Here is a 12967-nt window from a genome sequence, read left to right as displayed (position 1 = left end):
CCACAGAGTCTCTATTCATGCTTTCCTCACTCCTCAGCTTGAGCACTTTCTCTAGGCTTGTTCCAGGATTGTCAGGTCCTGGCCCATCACAGATCTTCAGTGTTTCTACCGGAGCTTGTAGTATTGAATCCACATCCTGTCCTGGGTTGTTTTGATCACCAACACAGTCACTGGAAGGCCTTATCTTAGAGCTCCGATGTTCCCTGCTCCAACAGCTGGCTTAGTTTAAGATATACCTTTCAGGTCTTTTCAGAATAAAGATGGACTAAGATGGACAGAGGAGCCTGGCAGGCTACAGTCCTTGGGGTTGCAAAAAAGTCAGACACCACTTAGCGACTGAACAATAAGATTAAAATACACATTAACAGAGTCAAATAGGCCTATTCCTATTTGTTATAATTATATTTCAAAATGTTATTTAAATATTTTCCCTATACAGAATTGCCAGATTCACGTGAGCAAGGAACCTACTGAGTCTTGCCTCCAATTCCAGGCTAGTAGTTCATTTCAGAGGGTATATTTGAAAAATGATAAAAGTAACTTTACTAAAAGCACGATTTTCACTTTTCCCTTTTCAGCTTTTTCTAGTTCAGCATCACGCCTCCAGAACCCTGTGGTTTGAAGACTTGTGCCCTTTTCCTTCTACTTCACATACTGGTTAGTCTTTTGTTTGCTTTGTTAGTGCTGCATTTTTTTGTTTCCTCCTTAGTGATTTTAGGAGCTCCCTTCCCCACGCCCCCCCCCCCCCCACAGGACTCCCCGTGGCCACAGATTCTAGGGGAGCACCTTGAACCACTGCGGAAGAATATAGAAGCACACACACATTGACTTCTAGTCTTTGAAATTCAACTCAGATAATTAATTGAGTTTGCAGAACTTAAATACATCACTCTGTGGCTATCATGTCATCACGGGTTTGCAATCAGAAAGATGTGAATGGAAAGACAAATATCATATGATGTTGCTTATATGTGGAATCTTAAAAAGGGTACAAATGAACTTATCTACAAAACAGAGTTACAGGTGTAGAAAACAAACTTATGGTTACCAGGGAAGCATGTTAGTTGCTCAGTTGTGTCTGATTCTACAGAAGGACTATAGCCTGCCAGGCTTCTCTGTCAATGGAACTTTTCAGAGAAGGACACTGGAGTGGGTAGCCATTCCCTTCTCCAGGGGATCTTCCCAACCCAGGGATCGAACCCGGGTCTCCCACATTGCAGTTAGATTCTTTACTGTCTGAGCCACTAGGAAAGTACCATGGTTACCAGGGGGTAAGGGCTAAATTAAAGATTAGGATTGACATATGCACACTACTATATATAAAACAAATAACTAATAAGGAGATGTATAGCACAGAGAACTCTACTCAATACTTTGAAATGGCCTATGTGGGAAAAGAATCTAAAAACAGTGTATTGATGAATATGTATAACTGATTACTTTGCTGCACACTGAAACGAACTCAACATTGTAAATCAACTATACTCCAATGAAAAAATTTTTAAAAAAGAAAAATGTGAATGAGTGAAGGTATCTAGATGAATAGCGCTGTTGCTGCTGCTGCTGCTAAGTCGCTTCAGTCGTGTCCGACTCTGTGCGACCCCATAGACGGCGGCCCACCAGGCTCCCCCGTCCCTGGGATTCTCCAGGCAAGAACACTGGAGTGGGTTTCCATTTCCTTCTCCAATGCATAAAAGTGAAAATGAAGTCGCTCAGTCATGTCCAACTCTTAGCGACCCCATGGACTGCAGCCTACCAGGCTCCTCCATCCATGGGATTTTCCAGGCAAGAGTACTGGAGTGGGGTGCCATTGCCTTCTCCGGAATAGCATTGTTAGCTATTCTTAAAGAAAAAAGAGTTAGAGGAAATTTATTGTTTAGCATGACAGGAAAATCCTGAAAGAAAATGATTTTTCATAATGTAATTTATTTCTAAAAATTATTAGCACAAAGTAAGAGAGAAGGGTTTGGAATTAGATTGCCTTGGTTTGAATTCTTGCTTTGAAGCTTCTTGGAAGGTGACCTTGGGTAGATTACTGATGTGTGTCTCAATTTCCTCCTTTGTAAAATAAAGTGATAATATAGTATTTAAAAGAAAGGGTTATTGTGAAAATTGAATGAGTTCATATTCTTTAACACTTAGAAGAATATCTAGCATAAAGAAAATCTGCAATACACTGAAACTCTTATCATTAGTTTTATTATTTATCTTATTTACTATAGATTTAAAGCAGATTAAAAAGCAGAGACATCACTTTGCTGATAAAGGTCCATATAGTCAAAGGTATGGGTTTTCCAGTAGTCATGTACAGATGTGAGAGTTGGCCCATAATCTGAAGACTGAGCACCGAAGAATTGAAGCTTTTGAACTGTGGTGTTAGAGAATTTTCTTGAGAGTCCCTTGGACTGCAAGAAGATCAAATCAGTCAGTGCTAGAGAAAATGTCCTGAATATTGATTAGAAGGACTGATGCTAAAGCTGAAGTTCCAATCCTTTGGCCACCTGATGCAAATAGGCAACTCATTGGAAAAGACACTGATGCTGGGAAAGATTGAGGGCAGGAGGAGAAGGGGATGACAGAGGATGAAATGGTTGGATGGCATTACCAACTCCATGGAAATGAGTTTGAGCAAACTCTGGGAGATAGTGAAGGCCAGGGAAGCCTGGCATGTTGCAGTTCATGGATGAGGTCATAAAGAATTGGATAGAACTTAGCAACTAAACAACAATAGCTACAGACTTAAGGTAATAATTGATAGTAATAATCTGATTTCACTAGAAAATGTCACAAAATATAAAGCTAATGGAATAGGTTGAGTTTGATACTTCGAAAATGTATTATAATTTTTCATGTAAATATTAGTCTCACACACATTTCTCAAATGAAAAAATCTTTTCCAACACATGAGGACTGCTGTGCAATGTGTTATGTCTCACGAAGTAAACCAAGAAAAAAGCCCACATAATCAAGCACAGATGAAAGGAAAACATTTAAAATAGATGATACAAGTATAACAACATGATTTTAAATAGTAAAAACTAAGGGAAAGGGTGGACAAAGAGACAACATGAGTGCCTATGTGTGGAAAGGAGGCAGAGAAATGATGGCTGTTGATGTAAGAGAAGTAGGTTAGCAGTTGACATATAGACTGTTGTTGTTATTTAGTCACTAAGTTGTGTCTGACTCTTTGTGACCTCGTGGACTGTAGCCCATTGGCTCCTCTGTCCATGGGATTTCCCCAGGCAATAATACTGGAGTGAGTTGCTATTTCCTTCTCCAGGGGATCTTCCTGACCCAGAGATCAAACCCACATCTCCTATGTCTCTCACACTGGCAGGCAGATTCTTTACCACTGAGCCACCTGGGAGCCCGAGATTATGAATTATAAAATGAGTTATTTTAAAATTCTTAAAATACACTTATTCCATACTTAAGAAATAGCATGATAATTCATTTATGTTTTTAAAAGTATAACTTTGTTGGTATACTTGAGCTGAAGGGAAGAAATCTAAGAAGTCCACTTGGTTTACTCTCCCTCCCATTCCAAGTTTAGGCGGTGGTGGTGTCTGACTCTTGCGACCCCACGGACCCCCTGCCAGGCTTCTCTGTCCATGGGATTCTCCAGGCAAGAATACTGGGGTGGGTTGCCATTTCCTTCTCCATCTGAGAACAGACCAGGATGAGGTCAGAGGGAAATCTCTTCTAGAAAGACTGGAGGGCTCAGTGCCATGCAGTGCCAATAGTGGAGAGACTGTGATTCTCCAGTTTCTGTTGAGAATGACATTAAGTGAAGCATAGGAGTTGGCTTGTCTTTAAGAAAGCAGTGTGATTAGTCATGATACAGAGAACCAGGTCCAGGTTCTTGCCCACTTCTTCCTCTGGTCTTCTCTATAACTGAAAGGAAACTAGCTACCACTTAGAAGTGTGGAAATAAGGAAAATTCACAAAATAGCTTCTGCTCTTCATATGAATAGGAAATAACTTGCACCTTATCTTCTCTCTGTATTTACCATGTTTAAAGTGGGGAAATTTTCATATTTTATAATGATGATACCTTTAAAAAGGAAATGATATCTAAATGACCACACAGAGAGTAAACATTTAAAAGATCAACTTACTTTCCTACAAAATAAACAACTAAAAGCAATGACAAAGGAATAATCCTCAAGCAGAGAAACCAATACTTGAATACATGAATGTCTGTCTATGTAAGGAAAGGCATAGAAGGAAATAGAGAAAGATTACTTGCTCAAAAATCTGGAGAAAAATGTCATTAAACCTCAATAATTCAAACCTCAATCAAATGGAATTAACAGAACTTTAAACTCTATCAGTTAATAACAAAAAAATAAAATAAAATTTAGTGGTAGGAAAACATACTTTCTTAAAAAAAAAATAAACAAATGATGCTGAAGTTAAAAACCACTTAGCAGGGGAGAGGAGTCAAGATGGTGAAACAGGAGGATGTGGAGTTCACCTCTTCCCACAAATGCATCAGGAACACATCAGGGTTTCCCCGGTGTCTCAGTGGTAAAGAACCCACTTGGCAGTGCAGGAGACATGGGTTACATCCCTGATCCAGGAAGATCCCACGTGCTGTGGAGCAACTAAGCCTGTGTGTCACACCTATCGAGCCTGTGCTCTATAGCCTGGGGGCCACAACTCCTGAAGCCCACGTGCCCTAAGGCCCGTGCTCCACAACAAGAGAAGCCACTGCAATGAGTAGCCCATGCACTGTAATTAGAGAGTAGCCCTGGCTCTCTGCAACTAGAGTAAAGGTCGTGCAGTAAAGGTCGTGTGAAGACCAGCACAGTCAAAATTAATTAATTAATTAATAAAAAAAGAATACATCTACTAACAGAACAGTTCTCTCAGAGCACTTGCTGAACACTACCAGAGGACCCTGGGCACCTGAAACAACAAGAAAAACCCCCACACAACCAGGTAGGACAAAAGAAAGACAAATAGAAACAAGGCAATGGGATAAAGTCTTGCACCTCTGGAGGGGAGCTGAAGGAAAGGAAAGGTTCCCGCAACTGGGGAAGCCCTCTCACCAGTAGGGAGATCAACTGGGACAGAGAGGAGCTTTGGGGGCTCAGAGGCGAGGGCGGCGACCTGTCTGTAGCAGGCAGGACAGCATAAGACCTACCCGGGAGGTAAGTGCCAGAGCTGTCTGGCCTCAGCCTGAGACATGGGTTTGCTGGTGCAGAGAGGGGGTTGGGTGATGGAATGTAGGGTCTGGAGAGCAGACCCAGTGAGGGGACAGCTGCTGGCTGTAAAGAGACAGCCTGAAGGAATGAGAGTAAGAAACTCCACAATTGGAAATGTTTGTGGAAAAGCCTGGGCCACCATAGCTACAGGGAGCCACTGTGGAATGGCCCGCAAGCAGTGGGGCTACCACTGCAGCCCTCATCCCCATGGGCTGGTCCCTGCCTCCATGGGCACCGGGAGGGGCACTCACCTGAGTAGCTCACATGCCCCACCCATCGCTCTCTGCCCACCTGGGCAGGCACGTGTGTTCCAAGGCAGCCTTGGAAGTAGATGCTGGTGGGAGACACACATGCAAAAGTGGGGCTGAAACTACAGCTGAGATCCAGGGGCCCTGTGACCAAGGAGGAAGAGCTGAAATCTCTCCATGGACTTACACCCCCACTGCTGGCTTTGGAAACTCAGCAACTGTGGGATATTTGAACAGATAAATGCTCCCATAGCTGACAGGTGTAGGTTTAGGGCCTATGGGCTTTGTGGGCATAGACATGCCAGGATTCTGTTCCCTGCTCAGACACTCAGTTGTGTCTGACTTTCTGTGACCCTCCTGGGCCAGGCCAAATCTAAGCTGCCTCCACAGCCCCCAGAGTGGGTCCAGATGCATGGTTACTACAGTCCTGACCGATGGATACACACAGACGGTCCGGTGAAAACAATGCCTGAGAGACACCACGGCCAACTGCCAGCATACCCACAGGTACAGTAGGGCTGAGAGCAGGGCCACCAACAGTGTGATTTGTGAGCCAGCATGGGGCGTGAAAAGTGACACAACAGAGCACACCCACAGGTGAACAGCTCCAGAGGAGGAACAGCTCCCGTGGCTTCCCTTCCAGCGGGAGTGTTCAGTCCCACCTACCTCACATCACAGGAGAGAAACATGGCTAAGATACAGATCTGGAAGTCTCTACTCCAACCACTGGGGAGCCAACCCCACCTCTAACAGGGCAGTGACAATCACATAGCAGAGAGGAGGCCCTGCTCAATACCCGGTGCAGGCTCTGGTAACCACAGTATCAATCCCACTGTTATCAAGGGGATAAAGATCGGCATACATGGAGAAAAGAGGTGGCAGACATCCATTGCAAAAACAGCCCTCACATAAAAAAAAAAAAATCAAACCCATATAAGCTACACAGAGAAGCTTCCGTATAAAGATAGCCCTCTAAGAGAATCTATTGTTGTTGTTTAGTCACTAAGTCGTGATGACTCTTTGCGACCCCATGGATTGTAGCCTGCCAGGCTCCTCTGTCCATGGGATTCTTCCCCACCCTGGGATCAAACTCACATCTCCTGTGTCTCCTGCATTGGCAGGCAGATTCTTTACCACTGTACCATCCTGGAAGTCCAGAGAGTCTGAGGGTCAAGCATCAGGAGGAAGAACCCCCAGAGGGAATGGCTACCCACTCCACTATTCTTGCCTGGAGAATCCCATGGACAGAGAAGCCTGGCGGGCTACAGTCATGGGGTCACAAAGAGTCGGACACGACTGAGTGACTAACCGCAGCACAGCACATGCTCTAAAGAATGTGGGAATAGCATCTGAGTAATAAAAGCACTGAAGCAATGGCAGTTCTTTTGGTGAAATGATTCTGACAAGGAAAGGTTTATTATTTTGCTTTAATTGAGGGTAAAGCTACTAAAACTGTGCAGTTAAAAAAAAATGCTGTAGGTTTAAATTCTCTCAATCACAGTAGAGGTGACTGAGGGTTTTATGGAGGCGGTAGTTTTGATGCTGACAAAACTCTATGTAATGAAAAGATTACCTGTCCCAGAGACCGCCAGTCCAAACCGGCACTGCCGATGTAAACATGCTGCTTGTCCACAATCCAGAAGGAGGACTGCAGTCGGCCCTTGTTGTAGGCAGTCATGTTCATGTAGGTCACCTCAGCTCCTAGGAGTTTAAGGAAATCCCAGTCAGCCTCTGTGTCAGGGCCTTGAACGTGCAGTCACCTACCCGCAGCAACACTCATGGTCTGCATCCACCATAGCTGGCACTCAAGGAAGCCACACATTTACATTAGTTTAGTTCATAGAGGACCCCTGAGGAGCTACTTTATTCCCAAAAAGAATACAAAGGAATACAAGAGAATAAGTTTTCCCTATGAAATGACAAGATCATCGCTTCCCAAGTCAGATCTGACTCAGATCCCTGCTCCTTGATTTATCATTCAGATAGTGAGATAGGTGTGCCATGCTCTTCTTTTCTTCTACTTTTGGGATACTTTTCCTACAGTTTTGCAATCAGTAAAAAGGTTGGTCTTTCTTAACAATATGGCTTTCCTCAACAAGGAACTGGCCTTCATTTTCTTTATTGATTCATATACTGATTTATAATATTGCATTAGTTTCAGGCATACAGCAAAGTGATCCAGTTACACACACACACACACACACACACACAGTTGTGTCCAACTCTTTGCAACCCCATGGAATACATAGTCCGTGGAATTCTCCAGGCCAGAATATTGGAGTGAGTAGCCTTTTCCTTCTCCAGGAGATCTTCCCAACCCAGGGATTGAACCCAGGTCTCCCACATTGCAGGCAGATTCTTTACCTGAGAAGATTCTTTACCAGATTCTTTACCTGGCTCTTTAGCTGAGCTACAAGGGAAGCCCAAGAATATTGATGTGGGCAGCCTAGTGAATCTTCCCAACCCAGGAATTGAACTAGGGTCTCCTGCATTGCAGGTGGCTTCTTTATTAACTGAGCTATCAGGGAAGGCCTCCCCAGTCCCACTCCTGCCAAAACACACACATGGCTACATTTCAAGATACAGAAAGAAAGAGTGATTTACACTATAAACTTAACCTATAACTCTTGGGGAGATGTTAAGTATGCATCTGGGTTCTTGTGGCAGGAAGATACAAAGAGAAACCAGGAAGCTGGGAGAGGATCTGAGGTGAAGAAAGCATCCAGGAAGATTTTCTCTGTGGGTGGAGCAAACTCATTATCCTAGATAAGTACAGGCACATGTTCCTTAGCCTTCAGCCGTCCTGGAATAGTAACATCCCAGAGGACGAACAGTTGGGAAAGGCGGAATCTGAATGTCCAAAGTGGGGAGTTACCATGGCAATCATGGAGAGACCCAAATCTGCATGGAGGGTGTGATACCCCCAGAGGCAGTTGCCAGTGCTCCTAAGTGGATGAAGAGCAGCGTTTGTCTTTGGAGAGTGTTACTTTCTTAGGGCTGCCATGACAAAGTGCCACAAACTGAGTGGCTTAAAACAACAGAAACTTATTCTTTCTTAGTTCTAGAGATTAGAAGTTCAAGATGTCAGCAGGGCCATGCTCCCTCTGAAACCTGTAGAGGAGAATCCTTTCTTGCTTCTTCCCAGCTCCTTGTGGTGGCCATCAATATTTGGCATTCTTTGGCTTACAGATGTATCACCCCAATCTTCCCACCTCTGTTGCCACATGACATCTTCTCCCTATGAGTCTCTGTCTTCTCCTCTTCTTATAGTGACACCAATTATGCTGGATTAAGGGCCCACCCTGTTACAGCATGACCCTATCTTAATTAATTATATCTGCAAAACCCCTATTTCTAAATAAGTTCATAATTGGAGGTACAGGGTGGGGTAGGTCTTCAACTTGTTTTTGGGGAGACACAACTCAATCTGTAACAGAGATCTTGGCCAGTTTAAATGGCTGTGCCCTTCAATAGCACTAGACTGACCAGCACTAATGGAACCATTTTCTCATCTCTGGAGGAAGAGCATCAAAGTGACCTTGGGTTTGCTGCAGAAAAAAGAATAAGAATAAAAAGAATGGAGGACCATTTACAAGCCATCAAGAACAACATCAAGCATGCTAAAAGTCATACAATAGGGCTCCCATAAGGAGAAGAGAGAGAGAGAAAGGGGAAGAGAACATATTTGAAGACATAATAGCTGAAAACTTCTCTAAGCTGGGGAAGGTAACAGATATCTAGGTCCAGGAAGCACAGAGAGTCCCAAACAGGATCAACGCTAAGAAGACCATACCAAGACAAGTTGTAATTAAAATATCAAAAGTTAAAGATAGAAAATTAAAGGCAGTAAGGGAAAAGCAATGAATTACCTACAAGGGAACTCCCATGAGGCTCTCAGCTGAATTTTCAGCAGAGATCTGTAGGCCAGAAGGGAACTGCACAATATATTTAAAGAGAAGAAAGAGGAAAACCTACAACTAAGAATATCTGACAAGGCTTTCATTCAGATTTGATGGAGAAATCAAAAGTTTTACAAATAAACAAAAGCTAGCACCACTAAAGCAGCTTTATAGTGAAATGTTAAAGGGACCAGAAACATGGAAATTATGAAAGGAAAAAAAAACTTCATTGGTAAAGGAAAATATATAGTAAAAGTAGTAAATCAGCAATGTATAAAGGTAGTAGGAAGGATAAAAGACAAAAGCAGGGAGAATTGAACGAAGGCAACTGAAATGTACAAAGTTCCACTTATAAGATAAAGAAGCACTATGATGTACAACATAATAAATATGATTAACAATGCTGTATGGTAGAGGTGAAAGTTTTTAAAAGAGTAAATCCTTAGAGTTCTCATCACAAATTTTTTTCTATTTCTTTAATTCTGTATCTATATGAGAAGATAGACATTTAGTAAACTTACTGTGATGAACATTTCATGCTGTACATAAGTCAAATCCATCTTAAACATATAGTACTGTATGTCAATATGTCAATAAAACTGGAAGAAATAAAAACAAATTCAAGCATATCAAATAAAGTGTAAAATTTAAAATGATCAGGATCTGCTTCATCCCTGTTGTTCAGATGGCAAGAGGGTACTGAATATCTGAAAGATCAGAAAGGTGTGACCCGTCACTCTACTAAGGAACCCCAAGTGAAGGCTGAGAGCTTGGAAGACAGTGATGCTCTACTAAGGCCAGAGCTACAAGGCCAATGGAGCTGTGTGTAGAGATCAAGCAATATATAATAATAACAGTAACTCCCACTTACTGAACACCTCTCTGTGACCAGGGTCAAGACAGCTATGTTACAACACATGGTATATCATTTTTCCCCCTACAAATTACTGGACTTGGTGTAAGAAAACCCATTGAAAATATTTGATGATATACCTGGAAAACTATTTGTCTACATATGGTTTTGAAATATCACTTTTTTTTAAAGAACTATTTATTTTTTTCTATCTAAATCTAATTCCCATCTATTTCTGAAGATAATGCTTTATCTTAATTTATACCTTAATTTAGATACTATATTTATATAATTTATATATTTACAAATATATATTTAGTTATATTCAATTCAGAAAACTAAGATCATGGCATCTGGTCCCATCATTTCATGGGAAATAGATGTGAAAACAGTGGCAGATTTTAATTTTTTGGGCTCCAAAATCACTGAAGATGATGACCGCAGCCATGAAATTAAAAGACATTTGTTCCTTGGAAGAAAAGTTATGACTAACCTAGACAGCTTATTAAAAAGCAGAGACATTACTTTACCAACAAAGGTCCATCTAGTCAAGGCTATGGTTTTTCCAGTAGTCATGTACGGATGTGAGAGTTGGACTATAAAGAAAGCTGAGTACCAAAGAATTGATGCTTTTGAACTGTGGTGTTGGAGAAGACTCTTGAAAGTCCTTTGGACTCCAAGGAGATGCAACCAGTCCATCCTAAAGGAAATCAGTCCTGAATATTCATTGGAAGGATGCTGAAGCTGAAACTCCAATACTTTGGCCACCTGATACGAAGAACTGACTCACTGGAAAAGACCCTGATGCTGGGAAAGATTGAGGGTGGGAGGAGAAGGGGACGACAGAGGATGAGATGATTGGATGGCATCACTGACTCTATGGACATGAGTTTGAGTAAGCTCTGGGAGTTGGTGGTAGACAGGGAGGCCTGGCGTGCTGTGGTACATAGGGTCACAAAGAGTCAGACATGACTGAGCAACTGAACTGAACTCTTCCTCATTTTATTTTGAACATATTATTCAATATTTTACTTACAAGAATTTATTTTACATGTACTTCTAAACTATATTTTTTATTGGTTATGTAAATTCTCCTCATTCTACTATCTTTTTGGGCTTCCCTGGTGACTCAGTGGTAAAGAATCTGCCTGCCAAGCAAGAGACATCTCTGGGTCAGGAAGATCCCCTGGAGAAGGGCATGGCTACTCACTCCAGGTATTCTTGTCTGGAGAATCCCATGGATAGAGGAGCCTAGTGGGCTACAGTCCATAGACTTGCAAAGAGTCAGACATGACTGAAGTGGCTGAGCACGCATGTACACATGCACGTATCTTCTTTATATCTAGTATTTCTCTCTGTCTCTGTCTGTTTCATGAAAGGGAATATGGATATGTCTTTAATTGATGCTACATGTGGTTGAGAGGTGCATCGTTTTTTTTTGGCCAATACCCTCTTCTTAGAGTGCTAAGTGCACCCACATGATGCAAAATGGAAAGGTCTAGGTACTATCACAGGTACTATGTATATCAGTTTAGTCTCTATTTTGCCACAGTTGGATGAACCAAATGCAGACACCTGAACTATGATGACCAATGAGATTTCTTCTTTTGAGAATCCAATATTGAGTCACAAAAAAATCAAGGGAAAGAAGCTCTGCTGGAATTATAAACACAGAGAGGATGCCATGACTGTTCAAGTCCACATAAATGAAGGGTAGGAGAAGGCAAGCTTCGGAGAGAGTGTGAAAGAACCAGTCACATGGGGAAAAGAGATAAAAAGACAATGTATTCCCAGGACAGGAAAATGGAGAGTGGGGGCAGTCTTTGCCAGCCCTGTATCCTTAGACCAGTTCCGCTTCAGACCTTGAGTTTTTCCAAATCTTTAGAATAAATCAATTGTTATTTAAACTGGGTTTGGAGGGGTTATGTTTCTTTACTAACTTATTCTTATGGTATGAATCAGATAAAACTGTACTTTATTTTGTGCACATAGAAGTCCTACAACCTCTATATGTATATTTTTAATGTTAGACTAAAAATATTCAGTTCTGGGCTAAAAATTATGCAATTTTTAGCAACGAGCCAGTTGCTAAAAATTGCATGATTAAATATTTCAAATTTAAAATAAACATCCTGTCAAAATACTCTTCATGATGACACAAAAGGAAATATGTTAGTACATTGTGATTAAAAATGGAAAATAAAGCTCTATATTCCCTTTGGTGATCATGAAAGAAAATCAGACAAAGCTTTCTCTAAGTTTACTTCTAGAAAGTCACCTATTCAAAGCATATTACTAGAGCTTTAGTAAATTTTATGATATATCATTTATATATTCAGGAGAATATATGTAACTTATAAGAAAATTATGTAGCTCTACTACAAATGGACATTGGTGAATCCCCCTTCTTATTAAAAATAAAAATTAAAAGTTTATCACTCTGATTAAAGCAGTGCTTCCCACCCTGTGATAATTCTGATCCCTTTCCCCCATGAAACCTGTGGCAAAAACTGGAGACAATTTGGGTTGTCAAAACTGGTTAGAGGAACACTATTAACTTCCAGTGGGGAGAGTTCAGGGATGTGGCTAAATACCTGGCAATACACTAGGCAGTCTCCCACAATAAAGACTTATCCTGCCCAAAATACTGACAGTCTCACAAGTGAGATATCCTGCATTAAAGCTGTTTGTATGTTTATGCTTGAACCCATATCTTCACCACTTTTCTCTGATACAACTATGATCCTGAATTTAGTG

The 12967-nt window shown here is 41.6% G+C and overlaps 1 protein-coding gene across 1 annotated transcript in view; it reads right to left on the bottom strand.

Moving 5' to 3' along the window:
- The window catches only part of PLD5 (phospholipase D family member 5), a 388353-nt gene that overhangs the window by 71089 nt on the left and 304297 nt on the right, over window positions 1–12967 (bottom strand). The window contains exon 5 of the mRNA XM_061161209.1: window positions 7032–7159. Within this exon, the coding sequence (XP_061017192.1) occupies window positions 7032–7159 (128 nt within the window). The remainder of the gene's footprint in view (window positions 1–7031; window positions 7160–12967) is intronic.

Source organism: Dama dama, chromosome 14 (assembly GCF_033118175.1).
Source record: "Dama dama isolate Ldn47 chromosome 14, ASM3311817v1, whole genome shotgun sequence".
Classification (NCBI taxonomy): domain Eukaryota; kingdom Metazoa; phylum Chordata; class Mammalia; order Artiodactyla; family Cervidae; genus Dama; species Dama dama.
The sequence above is the reverse complement of the archived record's forward strand: the minus strand, read 5'-3'. Positions and strand labels throughout refer to the sequence as shown.